Source organism: Typha latifolia, chromosome 13 (assembly GCF_019914945.1).
Source record: "Typha latifolia isolate L0001 chromosome 13, TyphaL0001v2, whole genome shotgun sequence".
NCBI lineage: Eukaryota > Viridiplantae > Streptophyta > Magnoliopsida > Poales > Typhaceae > Typha > Typha latifolia.
In genome coordinates, this window is record NC_133098.1 from 6,355,259 (window position 1) to 6,381,866 (window position 26,608).

The 26,608-nt window shown below is 39.0% G+C and overlaps 2 protein-coding genes across 5 annotated transcripts in view; one reads left to right on the forward strand and one right to left on the reverse strand.

Annotated features, from left to right (window-relative positions):
* Positions 1-3,385: 3,385 nt before the first annotated feature.
* LOC140799567 (ras-related protein RHN1-like) lies at positions 3,386-9,228 on the forward strand. Of its 3 annotated transcripts, XM_073153939.1 has the most exons (8): positions 3,443-3,510; positions 4,170-4,207; positions 5,473-5,550; positions 5,631-5,798; positions 6,485-6,533; positions 6,839-6,912; positions 8,769-8,862; positions 8,955-9,228. In XM_073153939.1, exons 1-8 carry the CDS (start codon positions 3,468-3,470, stop codon positions 9,053-9,055), a joined length of 645 nt encoding a protein of 214 aa, XP_073010040.1. In that variant the 5' UTR covers positions 3,443-3,467; the 3' UTR covers positions 9,056-9,228. The 3 variants fall into 3 exon arrangements, with proteins under 3 accessions (XP_073010041.1, XP_073010042.1, XP_073010040.1); XM_073153940.1 differs by lacking the exon at positions 4,170-4,207 and having other exon boundaries at positions 3,386-3,506; XM_073153941.1 differs by lacking the exon at positions 4,170-4,207 and having other exon boundaries at positions 3,397-3,510.
* A 12,625-nt stretch (positions 9,229-21,853) lies between these two features.
* Positions 21,854-26,608, reverse strand: part of LOC140799677 (protein PECTIC ARABINOGALACTAN SYNTHESIS-RELATED) — a 37,782-nt gene continuing 33,027 nt past the window's right edge. The window contains exons 7-11 of one of the 2 annotated variants that reach the window (XM_073154094.1): positions 23,779-23,895; positions 23,424-23,567; positions 23,199-23,322; positions 22,897-23,088; positions 21,854-22,427 (exon numbers count right to left, since the gene is read on the reverse strand). In XM_073154094.1, coding sequence (XP_073010195.1) covers positions 22,068-22,427; positions 22,897-23,088; positions 23,199-23,322; positions 23,424-23,567; positions 23,779-23,895 — 937 coding nt within the window. In that variant the 3' untranslated portion in view covers positions 21,854-22,067. The remainder of the gene's footprint in view (positions 22,428-22,896; positions 23,089-23,198; positions 23,323-23,423; positions 23,568-23,778; positions 23,896-26,608) is intronic. The other variant, XM_073154095.1, reaches the window with a different exon arrangement.

The following is a 26,608-nucleotide window of genomic DNA, read 5'->3' on the forward strand; positions in this document are numbered from 1 at the left end:
TAACTGACGCACGTGCCGAGCACGTGCGTCAGCCTGCCACCCTGCCCCCTCCCTTTTCCTCTTCTTCTTCCCTTCCTTTGCCGTGCACGCCACCTTCCCCATCTCCCTCATCTTTTCTTTCCCTCACCGCAGCCCTCCCACCTCCAGCCTCTCACCTTCCCCTCCATTTGCTACCTCTCTCTCTCTCTCTCTCTCGTGGTTGCCGACAGCCGCCAGAGCCGCCGAGCTCGCCGACCATCCCCCTCCGGTAAGCTCTCCTCCCCTCCTTCCTTTCTCCCCTTTTCCTTCCCCTCCTCGGCCTCGTGCTATGCCGGACCCATGCCGTCGCCGTCCCCGCGCTGCGCCGCCGGCCTCGTGCTGCGCCGCCGCAGCCCCGCAGCCTCGTGGGCACTTCTCTCCGCCTCACCCTCCTTCCATCGGGAGTGGAAGGAGATGGGGTGGAGGGGTGGGGGTTTAACCCCCACCCATTTCCCCCCTTAGTGGGCTGAAGTGGTGTGCAGCCCACTAATCTGTTGGGGTGGGCTGTAGACCGCAGCCCACCAGCCCGGTCTGGGTGGGCTGCAGGCTGCAGCCCATTAGCCCATTGTGGAGTGGGCTGTAGTCTGCAGCCCACTATTCCAACCTTGGTGGGCTGTGGCTGGGCCCCCAGCCCACCAAGGCCCTATTGCTTTGTGGGTTGGGTTTGGGCCTATCCATTGCCTCTAGCCTAGCCCATTTGGGGCCATTTGGACCCTATAACCCTGTTTATCATTTTCACCTGATTTGATTAGCTTGATCCTTAATTTTGGGATAACATAAGATTCCTAGGATACCCTTGACTCGTACCAAACATAAATGTGCTAATAAGATAATTAATTCTATTAGTTCGCTAAAGGCTAACTTACGTGAATTAATAGGATTTACACCACGTGAGGAGGATTTTGGGCTTCCGGAGGAGCCGACTAGCTGACGAGTTTTACCATACCGTGGAGACCCCCCAGGCGAGTAGAGTTATACAAATCTAGAATAACATAATTACAGTCATTATACCTGTCATGATATTGTAGGAAATGTCGATATTAATGCATGCAGTTGGTACTCCCTATTATATCTTTTGCATACGTAGTTATTTATAACCTGTTCATCATAGTATTATGAGAATGTTAATGTGACATCAACATTAGTATGATAATGCTTTATATGTGTCCGGTATGGTATATCATTGCATAGATGTATGATTGCTGTGAACGTAGAATGTAATGATCATGATGACTATAACATGCTTTATGCACTCATAAACACTGCACCACTTCCACCTATCATTAGTAGTCGAATTCTGACTAGGCAGTACCCCTACTCACTCAGCCCAGGGTTAAGGGTAGAGTGTATCTTATATGACTATACTATTAGCGGCCTACACCTGAGGTCGGGAAGCCTGTGTGGCATTCAGGTAGTTATACTGCATAGTTAGGACTAGATTATGATGATAGAAGAACATGATTGTGAGGCAGGGATATAACTCTAGCGGTACCCGACAACGCAGGGTTAGGGCGTCTATTGATGAGCCGAGGGCTCCCGATTCTCCCGCCGAGGGCGGTGATGATTTAGAGAGTGAGATATGGGCTTACAACCGGGGTCCTGAGTCTGATGGCCACAGACAACCGGTCACATGTAGTGTCGCCATACACGTGTATGTGACATTACCGCTAGATGTGTATATATCCCCCCCTCGATGTATGAGATGATGGATAATTATTTCTTAAGAGTATTTACCCTGTGTGGTGAATAGCTCGGTGAGCGATGATGAGTATGATTATTGCTTTGGTAGACATGAGATGACTAAACTGCTATTTTATTGCTATGCATAACATGTAAAACCTATGATTGAGATGTGTACGAATAAGAGATTGTCTCAAGCTTTATATCTGTGTGAACTTATCATAATACGTTTAGGAACTAGCATGTTCTAGGACAGTGATTGGTAATCTTTATCAATTGCATTGACTTAGTAAATTGTGGTAAGTCATTTCAATAAGCATATCGTTATCGTTAGCAAATATGGGCATACATTGGATATATACATGCGATGTCATTATTTTAGATTGTATGGATCCTACTCGCTGGGCTGTAAGCTCACCCCTCGTGGCGGTATTATTTCAGAGCTAGGGGACGCAGGTGCGGGTAGCGAGGAGTAGCCGCTTTTCTTTTCAGTACGTATATTAGTTGTATTAAGCCCCTGCGAGGGTGTGATGATGACGTTGTATTTTTGGACTTTAGCATAGTATTTTGGATGTATATTTGGAAGACTTGTTGTGGCCTGTGGAATTTGTATCCAGACTCCTTTAGTTGAGTTATCTATGGTGAAATTGTGATGTTGTGTGCCTTGTGAAATCCTTGTACTGAAAGGTCATGTGATGCACCGCGTGGGAGGATTTACCCACGCGGTTTACACGTGTATTTGGAGGTTTGGGTGTTTCACTCACCGCTCTTTTAGCATAGATGAAGAAACCCTAGATCGGGAAATTGTCTTTGATTCGTTGTTGAACCCTAACAAGATATCTCTATACAACAGCCTACCCCCTCTTGCTCTCTTGATACTAGGGTATACCCCTAGAGACCTTGGTCTTTTCAAGATGAACCTCCTGGATCGATCGCTGGGCCGAATAATGGGCCGAACCTCCACCAAAAAGCACCCCTTCTTGATTGCGAGAGCCCATCCCGTTTGAATTAACACCTTTTTCTTATTACACTATCAAGTTGATTGAGCAGCTCTTTCCTGAAAATAAAGAGGACTGACTAAACCTAATAAAATTTTGTAATTAGATAACTGCATGGTTAGCCTCTTTTTGTAAACATGGTTAGTGGGAAACACAAAAAAGATTTAGATAATCTTGCAATCTTCAATTAAGTTTGTAATTCTCTGATATAATAATTCATGACCAGATGAATAATCAACTCTAAATCTGTCTCAACTTCTAAATCTACAGCATACAACAAGGAACAAAGGTCTACAATTTTGATTTGACATGATAACCAAACAAACCCGTATGCTTTAAATGGATTTAAAATTAGCATAATTAGGTTTAGATCATAAACATACTAACCCACTTAACCAGTAACCAAATTAGCAAATGAGTTGAGTTGGCGTTTCTTTTTTCAACCTATTTATCTCAAAAACAGTATATTGTTTTTTTAGGAAATAAAGAGATCTATTTGTAAATAATGAGAAGAGAAAGGCTTTCATTTAGTACAGTCAAAATGTAGGGTATTTTTTATAATTTTCTCTTAAAGTAAATGCCACCGGTGACTATAGCCCGCGAAACATATGACCAAAGAAGAACACGAAAGAAACCTAACGGTCAGTCAGAGCGCCAGTCGGTATAGAGAAAAAGAAACCTACCATTCCTCCTCCTCTTTGCCTCAATTTCACCTCGTTTTATTTCTCCGAGAACGATCTGAGACTTCTGTTCAACGCTCGGTTTGCTTTTATGTCGACGATGGGAAGCAGCAATTTGCAGGCGAAGCTGGTGGGTATGTCTTCCCTTTTTCCTTTCTTTTTGATGTCTTCCCTTACATTCGCATCCAGTGGTTGGGAATCTCAAGTAATATTGTGGATATTTTTGCAATTACAAATGTGGGTCGCTAAGTGATTTAGGAATAGGAGTCATTCGAGTACTATGATCCAGTTGATTTTTTTCTATGGGATATGCTTCAGGAGAAAATCTTCTATTTTTAGATGCTTAAAATGACTTCTTTGCTTGATAAGGCAAATAAGGATGTTAAAAGTGAACACGAGATATAAAAAATATGATTTAAAAGAAGTCTAGGAATCATCAATATTCGATCTATTGAGATGGCACATCTAATGAGATTGCCAAGGGTCACTTTGCTGATTTTTTTTTTAAACTCATCATCTTCTCTAAAAGCTTAAGCTGACATAGAATGGTTGTATAATCATTAATCTTCTACCACTTTTGCCTACGTCTGGGCTCAAACATTTTGCTGTTTTGTCCTACCATATCTCAGAGAAATATTCTTTCTTCTGGTACTTTGAAACTCCTAACACTTCTGAGGGAAATGATCTGTTTCTGTTGTATTGGTAGATAACTAAATTTTAATCGTAGAAAATAATCAAATATTGGTTTCAACTTAATACTTTCATGACTGATGGTTTTTAATTATGATGCAAGGGAACAGGGTTTCTAATATTGCGCCAATCCTCCCCTCGGTAAGCTCCTATATTAGATATTCTTTGATGCTAGAGGATGCAATGCCATGTTAATCTCGGGAAATGGTGAAAGACGTGAGATTATTTAATTGATAGGTTGCCTGCAAGACATCACATTGTCTATCATCGGCAGTTATAACCTTGATGTGATATTGGTTAACTCCATTCTATAAAAAATTATTTATTCTTTGGGGATATTGGACTTTGTAATCATTAAATATGGTAACCAGTTGCCTTGTATTATGACTTCTAACAGATTTGTTGCATTCGATAGTAAAAATCAGTTTGATCGGAGTTAAGTTGACACTCATGAGCTCACAATCTAGAACCAAACAAATATTCACGTTAATTTTTAATGGATTACAGTTTGGTGATGCAAGAGGGAAGTTCTACGAGAGAAATAGGAAAATTTGTCTAAAAGAGAGAGGAAGAACCACCCAAATACAAATAGGAGTGTTAACTAATGTTCTGTAATTGGTTTATGGAGGTGGCACTCCAAGGTAGCTGCATAGTTCGTGATTTCTTATTCTTGAATTCATAAGTCCTGATAGTAAATGTCAGCACAGCATTTTATGGGTTTAGAATATTTTACAGCTAATTCGATCCTAAATTGGTGGCATTGTTAAAAGATGATAAATTGACAAACCATCTTAGTGCAAGCAGAAGGTTGCCAAGCAGATCTCATAGTGGCAACTAACTCAACTAAGAGTGGTCTAGCGTAACATTGTATTAGCAACTTCTGGATATATAATATAAAGGATTTCAAAGATGATTTTACTTGTAGAATATTTCAATGCTTCAGCAACTTTTTTCTTAGTAGAATTTGATTGCAGTCCTACTGTCCTTTTTACACAAGTTCATTGTTCAATCATTCAGTTATTATGTTTCTTTGGAGCTTCAGTAGCATATACTGGTTGTTGGAAAAGATGCTCAACAATTGGAAAACAATAATAAAAGAATAACCATGAAAAAAACATTTCTTAGCAGGGTAAAGGTATATGTATGGAAATGTAGGAAAAGCCTTTTTCCTAAGCAACTTTGATCATTTCAGTTTTTCTTTTTTATCCAAAGTTTCAATAAAACTAGATTGCATTCAACTGTATCACAACAACAGAAAAATAGACATTTCACTGCAGTAATTCATTGTTTCTTTTACATCATTCCTTTATCTGGAGTAAAATTAGCTGCTTCTAATATTGAAGTATATCCTTTCTGATATTTGGAATCAAACTGTACTCACCAAATGAGATATTTTTCTTTTCAAGGTACTTCTTGGAGATATGGGAACTGGGAAGACCAGTATAGTGCTAAGATTTGTGAAAGGACAATATTTTGATTGCCAGGTTTGTATTGATCCACTTTCAGACATATTTGTTTCTCTTTAAGAGATAATCAGAGTATTCAGCATTCATCCTTTCTCCAGGAATCAACAATTGGTGCTGCATTTTTCTCTCAAATTCTGTCACTAAATGAAGCTACCATAAAATTTGATATATGGGACACAGCAGGACAAGAACGATATCATAGTTTGGCTCCAATGTATTATCGCGGTGCAGCTGCAGCTATTGTCGTGTATGATATCTCGAGTAGTGTAAGTTGTCTACACAACATCCTAATTAATGTCCATTTGGATCCATCTATCTTTGAAGTGAAAATAAAAATATTATCATCAATTTCTAATCCATGGTTATTACTTGTGATTAAGTAGAAGTGTCATGGAAATTGTAATTGTGTTAATTGTGATTCTCCTAGATTTGTAAAACTCTAGTGATATGTGAAAGAAAAAGTTACTCTCTGAAGTTATAAGAAAGCAGCTAATTAGCCTTGAGTTCATTAGGTAGCCAGAATATTGCAATTTTACTGATATATTTAGAAATTGCCTCCTATTTGGTAGTTTTACACATCATTGAAGAATAAAAATTGCTTTAGAGACCAGTTGACCACTTTCTCCTAGATGTAACTTTTGGTGGTTTGAATTCTATAATCTCATGTCTTGTATTAATTATTGGCTACCATCTGTCCTAATTAGAATTCTATTATCTGCTATAAATTAGATATTTCTCCACTATTTTCTCAGGATCTTCTGTACGTAACTGATAATTCGTTCTTTATTATCTACTTTCTTCAGATTTGGAACTCATTTCCCTTTTTTAACAGAAATAGGCATACCAATATATATTAACATTGTATGCTTGAACATTTTTCATTTTTGTTATAGTCTTTGACATTTAGCTTTTGCCTGAATGTTTCTCATCAAAACTATAACTGAGCTTACAGGATTCTTTTACTCGAGCACAAAAGTGGGTTCAAGAACTCCAAAGACAAGGTGACATATTCTGTACTGATGCAATACTTTATTATACAATATCTATTAAATTAAGAATATCTCTTGTAGGATTAGACTAGAGACCAATAGTGAACCACCTGGCATATTACTGCCGGATCAAAAGGAAGACTTACTAGTTGGTGTTTACTGTTACGTCTTTTGTAGTTCTATCATTATTATTACCTTATCCTGAATTTTCATAATCTTATGGTTTATCCTATTTAATGGTTGTATAAATACTTTCCCCACATTACCGTTATGTTTCTATGTTGATACATTTATGATATTACTTAACTTTACAATAGGAAATCCATACTTGGTCATGGCATTGGTGGGTAACAAGGTTGACTTGGAAACAAAGAGGAAGGTGGAAGCCGAGGTACTAATAATTATTAAATACTTTTATGTTTGTGCCATCATTCTGACTTTTTGTCACCTTGGTTAGATCCTTCTTTTGCTGCACTAGTTCTATAGGAAGAAATAGACATGGAAGATTACAAAGAAATACCACATAAGTGCTCATAAACAGATGAGCTACTTCTTGGAATTTGAATTTATCTTGAGATATGAAGAGATTCCTTTTGTTGATTAAGTAGAGGATTTGAATAATCTAGTTACAAATTATACTAAAAATAAGGTAGCGGATTATATGGTAACTCAAAATGTTCCATAATCTGCATATTGATTCATCTTCTCTTAACAAAGGAGGTAGAAGTATTGTCTCATTATATGAAAAGTAACATTATTCTCAACTTCAAAATTTTGCTTCCTCTCAGATGAGCTCAACAACTGGTGGCCAAACTGTCTATTTTGTACTCTAGTTCCTACTCCTTTAATTTGTCCATAGCAGGGCTCTACTTAGTCCGTTCCTATCATCGTCTCCTATTGTCTATCTTTGTTATTAATCCTATCCTTCACCTTATTGCTTTACCATGTCGTGGACCTGACACCCGTTGGATGCAACTATGACAGATTTAGTACTCGATGGAAGTATCTAAGTATCTAGTATTTTGAAATATTAGAATAATTTTTGAGAATGCTCAAGGTAGAAATATTAGAATAAATTTGAAATGTGTGACAAAAAAAATGCACACGTTTGGAGCACTAAGAGCACTTGTGTAGTTACAAGCATTATTAACTTTCCTCATGCATTGCAATGACCATGGTATGAATATATTTTGCAATCTATCAAGATAGAAACATTTAAGAATACATGTTAGTCGTTTAGTCTCATTTTGCTACAAAATATTATTACATTCAATTGAATTGCAATGTGCAAATGACATATTTCAGAAAAGTATTGCTTTAGATGTATCAATAAGCAGTATATATACATACATATATATATATATATAGCCATGTCCAAAATATAATGTCCTAGATTTGGTAGACTTGCCATCTCATTGTGTCGGTAGTGTCATATCGGTATCCACTATCTGTGTTTGTACTACTTATGAGATAATACATAACTACAGTAGGTGTTGGGAATCATTGTCAGTGAAAATATGCTAGTAATACTATAAGAACTTTAATTAATTCTCTGCATAAAATATATTCTCAAAGGTAATCTTCTAGTATGTGAAAGATAGAACAAAATTTTGGCCAATGTGGGAAGGACAAATAAAGGATGAAGGACCACAAAGCAACAGAACTAAATAAAATAAACTTGAGTCAGTCAAACAAATTATCTACCCCTTATAAACGTATCGTTTCTGAAAGTAATTATGTTTATCAACTACAAGCTTCTCTCTTGAATATATGTACTTGCAACATTTTCATTGGCCTACATAGAATGCCTCTAAAATGAATGAGAAGGGCAGTTTTTTATCTTCCTTTTTAGAGCTTGTTCTATTTATATAAAGTTTCTTTTGCATATTTGGGAATTAAGATCTGAACCTCATAGTTTTCTGAATATACATGAGGTATTGAGTGGAAGGACTGGCGCAATGAGAGGAAAGAATGTTACACATTAAAAGAAAGAATGTTATACATTAAAAAGGAAGTGTTTTGAGTTTGTGCAACAATATTTGTCAAGTCTTGAGGAGACTTTAAAGAGCTGATCATCTGAAATTGGATAATCTTCACACCCATTTCAGTCCTGCTTGTAGATTTTTACTATCATTCCCTTGTGTTTCTGAAATCTTGTACAAGCTAGTTTGGTAAATATTTTGTTACATGCATTTACTTTCAGTTAGTGCACCATAGGATAATCTCTACTTTTGGATGTTTTTCCAGAAAGGCATGCAATATGCTGAAGAAAATGGGCTGTTCTTTATAGAAACTTCGGCAAAGACTGCAGAAAACATCAATGAGCTATTTTACGAAATTGGTAAGCATATTAACATGTCTCTGAAGTCTGAATATTCTCAAACTTCTGAAGCACCTTAAATCTAATTGAAATTCCATTGCCATGCTTCCTAGCTAAGAGAGTTATCAAAGCGCGACCTTCACGGCAAACTGGGGTGAATCTGCACAACAATGCACGAATCAGTGGCGTAAGACGCTTTTGTTGCTCAGTATGATCATCTGTTGAAGAATATTATCATGTCTTGCTGCAAGATGGCTTGAATTATGTTGTCATGTTTTGATTATCTAAAGTCTGCTATCATTTGTAAATTCTATAGAAAACTATTCAACTCCACTTCTTTTACCATGGAATTTACTGCAATCGCTAATAGAGTGAATTTTCTGTCAACTATCAGTTGTGTAACTTTAGGCTTAGCTAACACTAAAAAATGTATATTGTGATATTTGGAAAATAAAAGTTTAGTTTTGAAATGGCCATTGAAAAATCTAGGGGAAAATACCATATAAATACCATATAAAGGCTATACAAGATAGTGTTGCTTAGAAATAAAATCTAGGGAAAAATATACGTTACCTCCCTTAAGTTTGCAAAAGTCAAAGTGCTCGCTAAACTTTCATTCACACAGTCCCCTCATGGTTATGACATTTTTAATTTCTAACAACAGTTAGTTTGAATATAAAAAGACCAAAATATTCTTTTTTTACTTAGAATAATCAATTGAACTCTGAAATGATCATCTGCGTTCTTCCAATACTTTTTTAAATGGTTTTCTTTTTCTGAATTGCTAGGTTGTTTTTCGATGCTTTAATAGAAATTACAAGGTTTGAATTAAAAATGATAAGGAAAACAGGGTGTAAATCACAATAGACGCACAATATAGGATGCTAAATTAAAAATCCGCATATTTAGCCATGAAAAGTTGAAAATAGATATACATTCCAAGAAGATTTTTTATTTTTTTAAGAGGAAAGGGTGAAGTTTAATTTTATTAGATAAGAGAGTGTACAGGAGGGAAGAGAGAGGAAAAGCTATAGGTTACATATGCTTGAGAATTGCTCGAAATTTTGTTGTTTCTTTCTCTCCAAATTTCCACCAAATCAAATCATGTCAAGCAACATCTCTAGCCTCTTTCTGAATGGCGAAGGCACAGCTGCAGCTGAAGATCTCTAGCAATCCTAGTAGTCTAGCCATGATGAGGCCAAGAGGAAATGGAGTTGTTTTTTTGGCTCAAATTTGAGAAGTGTATTTGAACAGGCTTGAGGCTGTTTGAATGCCCAAGCCTGAGAAGAGTTGAATTTACTTGCTCACTGCAAGCGTTAGAATGAGCTCTGAGCCATTAGAACAACCTGATGGTTTTCTTCTCCGTAAGTTACACCTATAAATACCATTATAATGGTTTATAGAGCATAGAAGAGAGGATTTTGTAGCAAGTTCAGAAAGCTCACCTATATTGTATTAGGGAGGATTAGAGCCTTGAAAAAACTTGTTTATGCATCTCTACTAATGGATTGAAGTTTTGCACTATCCATATCATCAAATCATGTCAATCTCGTCTCTCGTTCTTTCTTGTTTGTGGTATTTTTTCTTGTGACTAGTTGTCTTAGGTGATTAATAATTCCCTACTTCTAACATCTTGATGGTAGATTTCTTATTTAGTATTGATGTTAGCTTTACTAATATTTAATTTATTATAATCTATTGCTATTCCATTTGATTTTTTTTTTCTGGGTTTGGGATTGCTTCTGCTTCCTAGGTTCAAACCTATGCTTTTGGATTTGGGTATCGCATTGGATTTGGTGTATTGATTTACAAAATGTCGGGTTCATCCAAATCAAGGAAAATTATTTTAAATGCAAAATTTGAAGTACAAAAGTCTAACGACACTAATAATTTTGGGATGTGGCAATGTAAAATCATAAAATATCTTATTCAACAAAAATTGGACATTACATTGGAAGGAAAGTTTGAAGAAATCATATACAAGGATTGAGAGAAATAAACTAGAAAGCATGTCGTACAATTCAGTTTTGTCTTGAGAATGACCAAAAGTATTTTATGACGAAAGAGATCTCGATGAAGAGCTTGTGGAAGAAATTGAAGGACCAATCTATAACCAAGAGCATTGAAAATTAACTCTATTTGAAGTTCTTTCGTTAGCTGAGCACTTTAATGCCTTTAACAAATTACTTGCGGATTTGCAAAATTTGGACATAAAATTAGATGAACGCAAAGCTTTGGTAATATTGAATTCATTTCCTAATATTTATGATCATTTGACTACTACTTTACTATACAAAAAAAGAATCAATTTGTTATGACAGTATTACAAATACATTAATAAATAATGAATATCGCATTATGGATAAGCAGGTTCATATGGTCTCTCCATCTGAAGCTTTAATCATGAGTGATAGATCAAATAGTAGAAAATTTAGCAAGCGGGTGCATCGTTTAGCAAAAACATTCCTACAAAAGATGAATGTCGCAATAAAATACAGTGGAAAAGGAATTATCCAACATTAACTAGTAAGGATTAGCAAAAATAAAAAAGAAATGTAGCAAATCCTAAGATGAGGATATGGATTTGGATATTGCACTTACTAGTTTGTTTGTATTATACCATACAGATGAATGGATTTTGGATTCAAGTTGCACTTATTTGTTATAACCTAGCTTGGGAGGGGTCTAATTAGTTTAGTGGGTTTGGAGTTGAGTCTATTTCTATTTCTATATTCCTATTTCTGCCCTTGGTTAGTTGAGTCATGTATTCAATTTTGCTTGTGTTTGAGTCACTTAAGTTAAGGGCCCACCTAGCTAGATAATCATAAGTAATCAATATATAAAGTGTAGTGTGCACCAAGTCAAGTTATGAAAAAAGTTTGCCCTAATTTCTTCTCATCTCCCTCACACTCTCTTAACCTCATCTCTCCCTCAAGCCGCTAGCGGCACCCAAGGAATCCAAGCGCCACTAGCTGCCCTTTCCTCCTCCTCGGCTAAACTCTCCCCTCCTCTACTACATCTTCCTCCCTACTCTCTAGCTTTCTCACCTCGGCCCCTAGCACCTCAACTCAGCTCTTAACCCAGTTCCTTCTCTAGCCTAGGCTGCTGCCACCTCCATTGGAGCTGTAGCCATCACCTCGCTCCTTCGTAGCTTTCCACCATAGCCCACAACTTCCTCTGACTCCTGCAGGCCTACAATTCCACCCATAGCATCTCCAGCTCTCCACAGCCACAGCTGCCATCGCTGCAGCTGCAACATCATCGACCCGAGCCCATAGTTGCCATTACTATAATTATAGCATCCTTCCATTGAGCTCATCCTTGAATCCAACTCTTCCACTCTCCAAGCTCCACTTCCTCAAGCCTTAGTCCACCATCGCTACCAACCACTAGCTGCAATACAACCCAGCTCCACCCACTTTAGCTGCAAGCATCCTTACATGCCTAATCTGACCAACTCCACGATCAGCCACAACATTATCATGTGTCCTCACTTTGATTGGTTTGCACTTTTGAATAACTAAACAAAGGCATGCTTTTTATGAAAAATTAAAATGCTTGTAAAGAAATTGGTACAGTTCTTTTGTAGTTGCACGATGGATCAGTGAGAGAGTTGATAGGTGTTTAGTATATCCTTAATTTGAAGAAGAAAATAGAAGACTCAAGTTTGCAAAAAAGGAGATCTCAACTTAGAAAATTTTGCTGAACAAAAAACATCAATTACAGTTACTAGATCAAGAAAAAGACTCAAAAGCTTACATAATGTGCTAATAGGATAACATATGCACTTTCAGTTATTCACAACGACAACTAAGTTGTGACTAGGGTCAAGGATCAACATTGTTTGGACTTACTCAATTTAATTTGCATATGATTATTTGGAATTAGTGTGGTGCACTCACTCACCTTGCATTGGTGGTAACAGTTTGTTTGACATCTTTGAAGTCTCATCATAGTTGATTGCATTCAGGTTTGGGGTGGTGCACTCACTTTTTAGTAGTGAAGATCATTTGAAGTTCTTTGAAAGTCTTGTAATTTTTTATTATTTTGATTTGGCGTCTTTGGATGCAAATTTGTAAATGGTGCATTTGAGAATTTGTAGTCACATTGAACTGGTGGAGATAAATCTAGTTGAAATCTTGGAATTTTCACCAAGATGTAGAATTATTATTTTTTGGCGCAAATTTGAAAAGGGCATTTAAACAGGCTTAAGGCCGTTCAAATGCCTAGGCTCGAGAAGAGTTGAAGTTGCCTACTCATCGTAAGCGTTCCGATGAATCCTAGGGCATTCAAATGCCCGAGCCCAATGATTCATATCTTTGTTTCATCGTAGTGTTCAAAAGGGCCCTAAGCCATTCAAATGCCCCAAGGGTTTTCTTCTCTCTAGATACATCTATACCATTATGATGGTTTTTAGGGTATAGAAGAGAGAAGATTCTAGAGCAAAATGAGAGGCCTTTTGAGAAAGCACACATCTACTATAGTGGGGAGAGATTAGAGACTTGAAATACTTGTATTTGCATTTCTATTAGTAGATTGAAGTTTTGCTTTTGCATCGCCCGTGAATGTAGGCATATTATCGAACCACGTAAATCTCATCTGTCGTTCTTTCTTCTTTTTGATTTGCAAATATTTAATATTCTTACTTGTAATTCTCTATTTTTAGCATTTTGATTGTGGATTTTCTATTTTGTATTAATATTAACTTTGCTAATATTTGGTTTACCATAATTTAGCGCTATTCCAGTTAGTTTGTTTGTGGGTTTAGGATTGTTTTGGCTTCCTCTACCTCTTTGGTTACAACAAAGGGGAGACAAGAAATAAAAAGAATAACACACTACCTAGGCAAAGTCATACTTGATTAGAATGACATCCTTTCAACATAGGCTTAGGGCTGTCAAAACAATCAAGTTGGCTCAAGCTTGGCTTGATTAAGCTTGGCTCAAAAATGAGTTGAACCAAGCTTGATATTCAAAATAGGGTCGAAAATAATTTTCAAGCGAAGCTTGATCATGAGCCAGCTCAATAAGGCTCGAAATAATTTATATATATATATATACACACATACACACATTATGAGTAATATTTTTTATACTATACTATAATTTTATTATATTCTAAGATTTACTTATTTGGATTGTTACGTTCTCTGATCTTATAGAGTTTAGTTTTAAATTTTGATTATACTAGTTTATATTTTTTTTATTAAGCCTTATTCTAACTTGATTCAAGCTTAAATTAAGCTTAATTTAATTTAAGCTTGATCAGGCTCAAAATTTGGCTTGAATTGATTAAGGCTTGAAATTATTTATTGATTGACTCGTTTAGGCTCAAACTCGGCTCAAGCTCGAAATTACTTAAAATTGACTCGAATTGAAATGAACGCCTTGTGAACATGTTTGTGAACGCATTTGTGAACGCCCGCGTTCGAATGATGAACGCCTATGTCGCATTCACGAATCCAGAGAAGGGGCTTTTTGAGTGCGTTCGAATGTGATCGGGCATGTTCGAACGTGATTGACGGGAATTCTCTAGAATTAGGGTTTCATACTATTTTAGGACTCGTTGGCTAGCCTCTATAAATATGTGGATGGCAACCAACTTCATAATGGAATTGAATTCTTGATTTCTTACCTCCTATCTTCTCTCTAGACTCCTCCCTCCTCCCTCTTCACTATCCTTCCACCTCTACCATTGGCAAGGTTTCTCTTTGCTTCTAATCTCCCTCGTCTGTTGAATCACCCCTATTTTTTGGGATCTCGACCACTTCATTCTCTTCGTCTACTTTACTTAATCACTTCCACAATCTACCCTCATCTCCATACCCATCCATAACCCTAACATCCACTCCACCCGTCACCACCACCATCACCCACGTTATTTCGTGTTTTTGTCCCTACTATAGTTCAAATCTGTGAAAGGCATAATACGAAAGTTGTAGATTAGGAAGTTACAGATCTAACTCAATTGGTTTCGTAATGTTTTGACTACCAAAGAATATCTGATGAATATTTTTTCTCGATTGTGTAGACTAATTTCTGTAATAAATTCAGATCTTGAAGGAATCTTAACATAGCCTATCTTTGGTTCCAGATCTTATCAAATTGGTATCAGAGCCTAACAATTGGTATCAGAGCCTAACAATTTGTACCAGAGCTTAACAATTGGTATCAGAGCAGGCGAACCACAGATCTCCATTAATGGTTGAAATAAAGAAGATGACATCAACAAGGAGACCTATGGAGAGCACACCGACAAGAGAGGACTCAATGCACGATGATCCTAACTGTGAGGCCGATTCATTTGGAGCGACCACGGTAGGACCGAGTCAACCAACGTCCATGGGTTCGAATATGGATGAACTAAGGGGCATGTTCCAAACATTGTTGCATAGAGTTGACAACATAGAAAAGGATCATAATGAATTCAAGGAATATGTCATGAATCGATTAGGTTCATCATCTCCTCGACGACGAACGGAGTTTCAAGAAGGACCAACGGTGAGACTCCATAGAATCGATACCCCACAGGTCTAGGTGCGTCATATGAGTGTCAATGATCCCCTCCTACCTATGCCTTCACATCATCCCCCACATCCGTTACAAAACCCAAGACCGGCGGTGGTGGAACCCGAGAGGCCTGCAGCACCGGTGCGCTTCATCGATGAGGAGGACTGGCACTATGAGGATGAGATTGATCCCTATAGAGATAGTGATGTACGTGCTCGAGGATTTAGAGAAGATGATTAACATGCACAAATGTTTAGACCTGAACCAAGAATCTTTCACGAACTCGACAATGCTATTCGGGGGAGAACCGCATGCTTGGACTTTCTAAAATTCCAAGGCGGTAATCCAACGGATTGGGTGTTTCAAGTTGAACAATATTTTGATTGTCAAGGTACAGCGGAAGATGCAAAAGTCCATATGGCAAGCTTCCACCTCCAAGGAACGGCATTGCATTAGTATAGGTCGATTATTCATGGTGGTGGATTTACTGGATGGGTTGATTTTTATAGAAGGATTACACGCAGATTTGGGACAGCGGCATATGAAGATTTTGCTGCCACATTAAGCAAGATGGTTCAAAGGACTATCATATTGGAGTACCAAGCTGAGTTTGAAAGAGTAAGTAGTCGTTGTGAGCCACCGTGGCACGAACGTACATTGATAAGTATATTTATTTCAGGGTTGCGAGAGGAGATACAAGCGGATGTTCGTGCTTTGTGTTTTACTAACTCTTGATGAGGCTTTTGAGAAGGTCGTGAGGATGGAACAAAAGCATAGGACTCTAAAGATGGTAGTGAAAACCAATTGGGGCAATCGAGATGGGCGGTTTGCACCTAGAACGTCGATTGGAAATTCTACGGTTTCAAAAACAGCGGCTACAACTACTAGACCACGACCACATTTGAGACCTTCTTCCGACGTTAGAGGAAGCACAAGACCCCCCGTTCGAACTCTCACACCTGCCCAGGTGGAGGAGCGAAGAGCGAGGGGCCTTTGCTTTCGATGTGATGAGCGTTTCACCCCCGGTCATCGGTGTTCTAAACCGATCGGGAGCGTGATGCTTATCGATGGTCCTAAGGAGGAGGATGAGGTAATTGATGATGGAGAGTGTCCAGAGGAGACCCATGGGGAGACTGTGGAGGAGGGCATGGAGGAGGATATCCAAGCTGAAATATCGATGCATGCATATTCAGGTACTTTCGCGTCGAGGACGTTACGAGTAGACTGACTCATTAGAAAGCATTGCGTGCACATCCTCATCGATTCGGGGAGTACACACAACTTTCTAGACGAGAGGCTAGTGAGGAGATTAGGTTTGGATGCTGAACCAACTACGGGGTTTGACGTTGCTATTGGAGACGGCATGAAGCTTAGGGCGGAGAGCTTATGTTGTCGAGTCGGTATACGGGTGCAAGGACACGACATCATTGTGGACTTATATCCGTTGGCGCTACGAGGAGCGGATATTGTCCTTGGTGCTCAGTGGTTACAAAGTTTGGGACCCGTCACATTTGATTTTCGAAGCATGTGGATGAAATATAAACAAGGAAACAAAGATGTGCGGCTTGATGGTGTTCGGACTTCGCCGATTCCTACGATGCAGCCTATGGTGGGGCTACTTGGTGCGTATGATTTGGCCTATCTTTTTTCAGTTAGGACCAGCAGGAGATGAGCCTCAAACGAGTTCAGGTACTATCATTGAATTGTCTAATATATTAGATAACTTTTATGGACTGTTTGAGGAGCCGCAGGAGTTGCCACGAGGAGAGCGGCGGACCATCGCATAGAGATTGTACCTAGGGCTTCACCAGCGAACGTGAGGCCATATCAGTATCCACATGTGCAAAAAGAAGTTATCTCAAAGATGGTAGCCGAGATGTTAGAGCAAGACCTTATACAACTAAGTCATAGCTCATACTAAACGCTATTGCCGTCAAGGACCGGTATCCTATTCCGATTATCAAGGAGTTGCTGGACGAGCTTGCAGGCGCGACTATATTTAGTAAGCTTAACTTGAGGGCCGGGTATTATCAAATTAGAGTTCACCCGGTGGATGTGCACAAAACTGCATTTCGAACTCCGGACGAGCATTATGAGTTCCGAGTGATGCTTTTTAGTCTCACCAATGCTCCAGCTACCTTTTAAGGCCTCATGAATGATATATTTTGGCCTCTCTTACGAAGGTATGTCTTGGTATTTTTTGACGATATTTTGGTATATAGTAGGATTGAATTGGAGAATTGGCGGCATTTGGAGAATGTGCTGAATTTGTTAGAACAAAACCAATTGAAGATCAAAAAGTCCAAGTGCCTATGGGGAGTACCGAAGGTGGAGTATTTAGGCCACATCATTTCAGTGGATGGTGTAGCGGCGGATCCTCAAAAGGTTGTATGTATGACTGCTTAGCCTATTCCTACTACTACCACCGGATTGAGAGGATTTTTGGGGTTGACTGGTTATTATCGTCAATTCGTCGCTGGATATGGCAAGATCATTGCTCCTCTCACTTCTTTGTTGAATAAGGACTCTTTTAGATGGATGGATGAAGCCAATTTAGCCTTTGAAAAATTAAAAACAATAATGACGCCAGCACCCGTTCTAGCGCTACCGGACTTCACCAAAGAATTCATTGTTGAGTGTGATGCATCAGGTGTTGGCATAAGAGAAGTACTAATGCAAGAAGGACGTCCTATTGCCTATCTTAGCAAGGCTTTATCACAAAAATATCAGCAATTATCGACTTATGAGAGAGAAATGGTGGCAATTCTGCATGTAGTGTCAAAGTGGAGGCCTTATTTGATCGGTAGACGATTCATTATCTGAACTTATCAAAGGAGCCTTCTATACTTTATGGAACAGCGCATACACACTCTGGCACAGCAGCGATGGGTCACAAAATTGCTGGGGTATGATTATGAAATTCAATACAAGAAGGGAATGGAAAATAGAGCGGCGAATGCACTATCGCGCCAACCCTATACCGCCGAGCTTGCAGCCTATTAATCTCCTACCTTTCCCTTCCTTGATGAGCTAAGGTATGCATGTACATCTGACCCAGATATTTTGAGATTATTGCAGGAGGTGATGGATGATCCGGAGCGCCATCCCGAGTTAGAGAATCGAAGCGGTTTGATGCTGGACTACGGATGCATTCAGGTGTTGGAGCGTATTGGTCCGGTTGCATATCGTTTGGAGCTGCTGGAGGGGTCGAGAGTGCACCCTGTCTTTCATGTTTCATTATTGAGAGAGCGCATTGAAGATCATGAGATTGTTGGATTGGTTCTACCGGAGCCATTGGAGGAGATAGAGATCGTGGAGTCAGTTCAAGTACTTGCTAGGCGCCGACGATGACATGGTACCAAATTAGAGATGGAGATTCTAGTTGAGTGGCTTGGCAAGCCATCTGATGAGGCGACATGGGAGTTGGAGACTGATATCTTGGAGCGTTTCCTTGACTTTTCACCTTGAGGGCTGATACACTTAGTTAAGATCTTTTCTTATTGCATTATGTGTTTATTTTCATTAAAATAAAATTTCTGTAGGTCGCGTTCGAATGCAGGTGGAGTCGCGTTCGAACGCTTGTGAACCCTTGTGAACACCTTGTTTACGCTTGTGAACGCCTTATGAATGCCCGCGTTTGTGAACGCCTTGTGAACGCGTTTGTGAACGCCCGCGTTCGAATGATTTGTGAACGCCAGTGTCGCGTTCACGAATCCAGAGAAGGGGCTTTTTGAGTGCATTCGAACGCGATCAGGCGCGTTCGAATGCGATCGACGGGAATCCTCTAGAATTAGGGTTTCATACTATTTTAGGATTTGTTGGCTAGCCTCTATAAATATGTGGATGGCAACCAACTTCATAATGGAATTGGATTCTTGATTTCTTGCCTCCTATCTTCTCTCTAGACTCATCTCTCCTCCCTCTTCACTATACTTCCACCTCTATCGTTGGCAATGTTTCTCCTCGCTTCTAATCTCCCTCGTCTATTGAATCACCCCTATTTTTTGGGATCTCGACCACTTCGTTCCCTTCGTCTACTTTACTTAATCACTTCCACAATCCACCCTCATCTCCATACCCATCCATAACCCTAACATCCACTCCACCCGTCACCACCACCATCACCTATGTTATTCCGTGTTTTCGTCCCTGCTACAGTTCGAATCTGTGAAGGGCGTAAATACGAAAATTGTAGATTAGGAAGTTACAGATCCAACTCAATTAGTTTCGTAATTTTCTGTCTACCGGAGAATATCTGATGAATATTATTCCTCGATTGCGCGGACTGATTTCTATAATAAATTCAGATATTGTAGGAATCTTAGCATAGCCTATCTTTGGTTCCAGATCTTATCAAATTAGTATCAGAGCCTAACAAAATTCATATCGGGACCAAAAATATGAATACAAATATGAATCAACTACTATACAATCCGTACACAATCAATCTTCACCCCTAGCAATAAAAGATCTTTGAGCTAAAAAATTAATTAAGTTATAGACAAATTTGATTGTGAAAGATATCATTCCATGTAAACTGCCAAACGAGTTGATCATAGGCGGAGGAGATTCATTGCCCCACCAAAAGATGGGCCAACTCGGTGATCTCCTGTGAAGAAATATGGTTTGAACTTTGAGGCAAGGGAAGGATGTCTAGTACCCAATCTAGCAAGTCCCTCCATGACCACAAGGTTTGTCCTTCTTTTGTCTTGAAGATAGGGTCGTTAAAAATGGTCTAGCTCAGGAGGCTCGTGAGATAAGCTCGAACTATGCTCGAGCTCTATATGAGCTAAGCCGAGCTAGATTTTCTAGCTCAAAAAACTAATCAAGCCAAGCTGAGCTAAACAGCTCACTCGAGCTCTATATGAGCTAAGCCGAGCTAGATTTTCTAGCTCGAAAAACTAATCAAGCCAAGCTGAGCTAAACAGCTCGCTCGAGCTTGCCCCAAATTAGCTCGATGTATAATTTTAATGTAAGACAATATATTAGTCCCACATCGGGAAATAAAAATCTAGGAATCATCTTTATATATACCCCCTCAAAAGATTGTATTATTGTAGTTATAAAGTAAATATGCAATAATTTTTTTTGAAAAACCAAGCAAACTTAGCTAGCTCGATAATCTTAGTGAGCAGAGCCAAGCTCATATTGTTAGGCTCATCTTGAGCTCGAGCAAAGCCAATTCTGCTTGAAGGCTGCAGGGAAGGTCTGAAGAGAGGTTTCAGAGGAAGTAAGCCTTCTCCTTAAAGGCACACATCTTTGATGAGGAGAATAAGATAAGACAAGGACCCTCCAAAAGGGAAAAATCATTTGTCCCCAAGTAACTTCCACAACCATTTTTCTAAAAGCTCGAGTTTTGCTGCCTCAGATTAAGAACTCCAACACCGCCTTGACCTTCTGACTTACAAACCGAGTCCTGAGAACTTATATAGATGTTGATCGCTATAATCCTAGTTTGAAGTTTAAAAAAGTTGTGGATATGTAATGGGCCTGAAATGGGCCTGAAAGGAGTCCTACATAATGCTTTGTTCTATTAAAGAATCCTAAGTAATGTTGCCACCAATGCCAAAGATTTTATTCCCAATCTTGGAATACTTTTCTGAGGGCATAAAGAGAAAGATATGACAACTAATGGGTGGTAGGTGACTTCGGGCTTCTGAAGTGAAGTGAACCATTCCATGCGAGACGAAGTAGAGTGAAAAGAGGGTGAAGAGAACTACATATTATAAAAGAATGGTGAGGGTACTCATTTCGTAGTAGATTGCATAACATAAAAGAGGAACACTACTACGAGTGGTAAGAAAAGGCATCTGATGTGTACAATGGTGATCAACTCTTCCTTGCGTGAAGAGAACAAAGAGGAGAAAGATCAAAGTCATTCCCTTCGCGGAAGGGAGATGGTGGGTGGTTTCTCTGCTCACCTACCCTGCGTCAGGGCTTGTTCCTATATGCCGCCTTCACCTATTGCTGTCTTCGACATGGATATGTCACTCAAAATCTATTCCTGCTGGCATCAAGTATACTGTTTTAGCTATTTCCAAGCATTTTAAGGAGTCTAGAATAGGGAAGCTCACCACTCAAAGCATACACGTATGAAGGTGTAAGAGTATCTGCTTTAGCTCTGCTTCTCTATTTTCCATCCCTCGTGCTCATCTGTATCTTGCTTCCTCTCAGTACATTAAGTATGCTTTCAGGGTACAATTTGGAAGCAATAATTTCGGTTTAAAACATTGGGCAGCTGAGCAACAAATAAAAAATAAAAGGAGGCAAGGTAAATTTGGAACAAATATTTTGGACCACAACCTCCAATGAGTGGAGAACAAGATATAGCACATCAACCCTACCAGACCAAATGCAGCTAAACACGATGTACAATTTAGATCTATAGTTCACTTCCTGAATGGCTGAATCTTCCTACTGTTTCACAACTGATATGTAGGAATGTCAACCCCTCCAATGTAGATTCCTTAAGTAACTCATAAAAGAAATATTCGATCACCATATGAGGAACTATTATAGATCATTCATCAAAAGCTAATTCCATTACCATAGCAATAAAACTATTGCCTACCTAATATGAAACTAAATTCAAAGTTTGGTGAACACGATCAGCAAAAAGGCAATAAATCGAAGTGGAAGAAAATATGGGAAACCCCCTAACGATACACCATTAGAATATATGGACAAAAGGTAAAGAAAAGGACGAACTAGTACTACTCAAGCTCTACACATGCATGGAGTGAGAGGGTTCTCCCAAAGATCATAGTTTGGGAATGTCTCTTCTGGAAGACCAGTCCTTGTCTGATGGCTAATTATCACATCCTCCACGAAGGCTGCCCATCCCATGTAGGGGTCCCCAAAAGATTTGGACATAAGCCCCTTATCAGGCTTGATGGACTTCAGCCGATGCCCCATGTAGCGACGAGCTCCTATAATCAGCTTTGCAAAATTGCCACCATGAGTCATGACAAACACATCCGACTTCAAGCAGACTAAGAAATCCAATGCAGCTAAGCTGGTTACATGCTTCCTAAAATGGTCAATTTCCTCTTTGCTTGCTAATTCTTCCTTAGTTACCTGCAATCACCAGAAAACAAGAGGAGAAATCATCCTTGTGATAAGAAAAGTGAAAGAAAAGGAAAAAGAATAAATAATTGTTTATGGAAGTCCATTATGGCATCCATCAGATCCTTCTGAATACTTACACAATATATGATTTTCCAAGCAGCCTAATCCCAATCGTTTACTATTTTTATATATCTGAAGGCTTGAATTTGGAACAAAGCAGAATACTACAAGATAAGGGCCTGAATAGGATGTTTAGTTTGAGCTACAGAAACGGTTCAGTTAGAAGTGCTACACCAGACAAACAATCAGAACTCGAGAAATAGAGAAGGCCTCTCCAAACAAGAAGACCAAGAATTGGCTGGACTTCACTGTGAAAGGAAGTACAAAGCATAGTTGAAAATTTAATTTGACATGGTTTATTTGATCACAATTAACATAATGTGACATGATGTGCTAGATGGTAAAGGAAAATATTTACCAGATTGGGAAACATATTCCTAAGAGGTGCCATTCTATTCTTTCCACCATACACCTGCCCAGAAGCAACATATATCTGTGTTTCTTTAGGGTATCCCATTGCCCGCAGAATAACAGCCACCTCTCCAGGCTCAAGAGGGCAGCGTCCTTCCTTTCTCTTCTGTAGGGCTAGCTGCCAAAGGTGAGATCCATTCTGCATGCAAGTGCATCAGAATAACAGCAAGTTAGACCCATGCTAATTGTCCTTGTTTCTTTAGGATGCAAGATTATCATGTCATCTCTGTATAATTCAGTTCTTAGCACCTTGTACCGTCTTGGCCATTCCTTCTGTCTGTAGGCAGCCATCATTGCTTTCTCCTCTCTTGTTCCAACAAAATCACAGAAAGAAAGGCCAACCATCCCCTTCTCAAATCTCAAATGAAGTGCCCTGTTAGAAAGAGGAGCATGACATAGGGAAGTGGTATGCAAGTTTCTCGATCAGTGATATGTCAACACAAGTTAAATGGAAGATAGCCTATTAAAGTTTACATGTATGGGTTCAAACTGCCAGTGCGGTTCCGCATCCTTGCTGCTAATTTATCTGACATCTCTTCAATCTCAGGTAGAAATTTTAAAGCATGATAATTGACCCTGCACCTAAGCCTGTTTATTTCAGTTGGAACATTATCATACCTGAAAAACAGTTACCATTAAGATCAGGTATCAGGTCACTGGAACAACAGGAATACAGGTAGCTTACAATGATACTATTATGAGATTAAAGACCCACAATGCAAAATGTATATTATTTGCATTGTAATTTAAGTTAGAACACATAAATCAATAGGTGATAAAAAGGCAGAAAAGATGGTACAAATTTTACTTCCAGTTTTATTGGAATTACCCTAGTCTATCGACGAAGGGCTTTAGAGACATTATCTTCTTCTCTTTGATCCTTGGAAGTACATTGTCAATATAGAATTGTGCAGATGCATATTTTGGTATGTTTTTCACAGTTCGCCTGTCACAGAAACATCACAGATTCAATACAAAATCATAAACAATGCAGTTTGTCCGCCAATTTGGAACAGTCAACTTTAGCGAGCATAGAAAGTTAAAGTAATAACAGGAGAAAAAAGGAAAAAATAATAAACCGAGCTGAAAGATGGTTTCAGATCATCCACAACTAGTAATCACTTATCAAATCCTAGCCCAAATATGATGTTTGTCTTTTGAAGAGCAAGGAATAACAATTCAATAAAAAGGGAGAAATAGTCGAAACATAAAAATTGAGAGTAAATATACACATATATGAGAGAACCCAACCTATCATTTTGCTGATAGAGACTAGCCAATAGAGTAACTCCAGTCTCACCAGATGACTATAGGTTCCTCATTAAACTCTTTGGAGCCTGCTTATCTCATTTACAATAATTTAAAATATAGCGGTACAAAATAATGTAATATGCTATAAGCCATGAGCTAACTCTAGGCATTCTTGACATCTCAGATACTGATGCATGAATCTAAAGTACTTGGTGGAATGCAGGGGGTAGAAGATGCAATCTCAATTTAAAATCCTTCCATTAGGCAGATACAACATTCTTGGCAGCCATGCACCAAGCAACAGCACATAATGTTTTACCTTGAATTTGTAAAAGCATATAGGAATGATAACTGGTGAACTTGATGGCATCATCTCTTCATATTAAGATATACCCCAACCACTCCACACGGTTGGAGGGACTAGCCTCAATCAGGAGGTGTTGAATTCAATACAACACAAATGTTGTGGAGGAATTAAGAATGGGTGAGCCAAGAATATAGCACTTGCAAGCAAAGGAATTGGCCGATTTATGGTCATTGCTACAGGAATGGTTATCTCCATTTGTTCAATTCCTGTATAGGCCAAGTGCCTTATACATCGAAAAGACTTGGCCTCTTATCCAGCCTAAGCTTAGCCTTAGGATAATGGAAGTCTTGTGTAGTGAGACGGCACTTCAATACTTGCGTGCTGAAAACATTCTACAAGTTATAAATAGTATAATATCAATACGCAAGCAGTATCATATGACTAAAGACAACAGTACCATCTCTCTAGGTAGAGAAACAGAAGTTATCAAAGGCAGAAGTTATATCAAACGACCTGCATAAAGGACAAGACAGGCAGCAGTAAAAGGATTTACAGAACCACAAGGGCATAGTTGTCTGATTATCACAAGACTACCTAGTTACATGATTAAGGTCAAGATAATAAGTTAATAACAAAAATAAATAAAGATAAGGCAATAGCTTCTTTCATAAGAACTTTTATCCAAGAATATTTGTATTTAATACCCTACCCTTTCACATATTTCAGGTTTACTCCAAGGGGTTACCTAGCACCTAGGTGTTAAACAGGTGCCTAGGCAGGCGCCTAAAATAAGGCAGTCATATGACACAAAAGCTATGAAATATTAAGATATTCATATGTATCCACAAGAAAACTTGTTGTTCCATGCATAGCAGAAATGGTCATCATTGCCATTGCAAGAGTAGTAATGGTTGCCGTTACTAATCCTTACAAGAATAGAAGAAAGAAGATGAGGAATAATAAAACTATGGCAAAAACAATCATTTAGTAGGAATTAGGAAACCTTTACAACTTGAGATAGGAAAGTTTCAAGACCAAGTAGGAATACTACTTTATATTTCAACACTTGTACTAGAATTGTTAACAAGTTCAAAAACTGCCTAATAATCTAATGCCTGACTTGATGCCTAGGCACCCATTTAACTGCCTATGTGAGCACCTAGACTCAACCCGCCTTACACATAGACGGGAGTATGCCTAGGCACCCATTTATCCAAATCGAAATCAAAATTCAATCTCTCTCTATAAATAAAAAAACCCTAATTTCACCTTCTTCCCTGTCCTCTCTCTCTCCTCCCCCCTCCTCTCATCTTCTTCTTCTTCTTCTTCTTTTATTTACTGTCAGAACCACTTGTGGGAGCGGACCAGCGGAGCACCATCGAAGCACCACCGAAGTAATTAGAGTCCACCACTCTTCTCACTGGTTAGTTTTCTCCACCTCTCAAATTTAATTAAAATTTAATAGGTTATATTATAAATACCTAAGTTGGTGTTCCCAACTTCATTGGCGAAATACGTTGACCAAAAGCTTTGGGTCATTGTAACTCCGTCACCGGAAGCTTCACAGTATTGGCCTTGAGCTGTAGGTGCCTTCTTTTGGAGCCCTCGTGGCTCAGATCATTGTCGACCATGTTTGGGGTCCTTCCCACCATTGGTCACCATGGGGATCCATCCTCTCCTTGTTCGAGTCCTTAAGGTCATCAGAGAGACGTCGGTCGGTCGACGAACTACCGACAACAGAGATTGCCGGCGATCTTCTACCATCATCAAAGGACTCATCGTGGATGGTAAGCTCAAGTTCAACCAAGCTTTCCCCTTTTTTTTATTGTGGGTTTGGGTTTGGATTTCAAGTCCAACCCAACCCGAATTATTAGTTTAGGGGCCGTGGGTTAGCCCGCAGCCCAGTCCATAAAAAATTGTGGGTTGGGGGTCCTAAGCCCAAACCACTATTTAGGGTTTGGGTGGGCTGCGGGCTAATCACAGCCCAACTCGCGAATTTTGGGTCTTAGGCCTTGGACCTATTCCATATATTGGCTTGAATGGACTACAAGACAATTGCAGCCCAAACCAAGCCTTAGGTTTGAAGTAACCCAGTTTAATA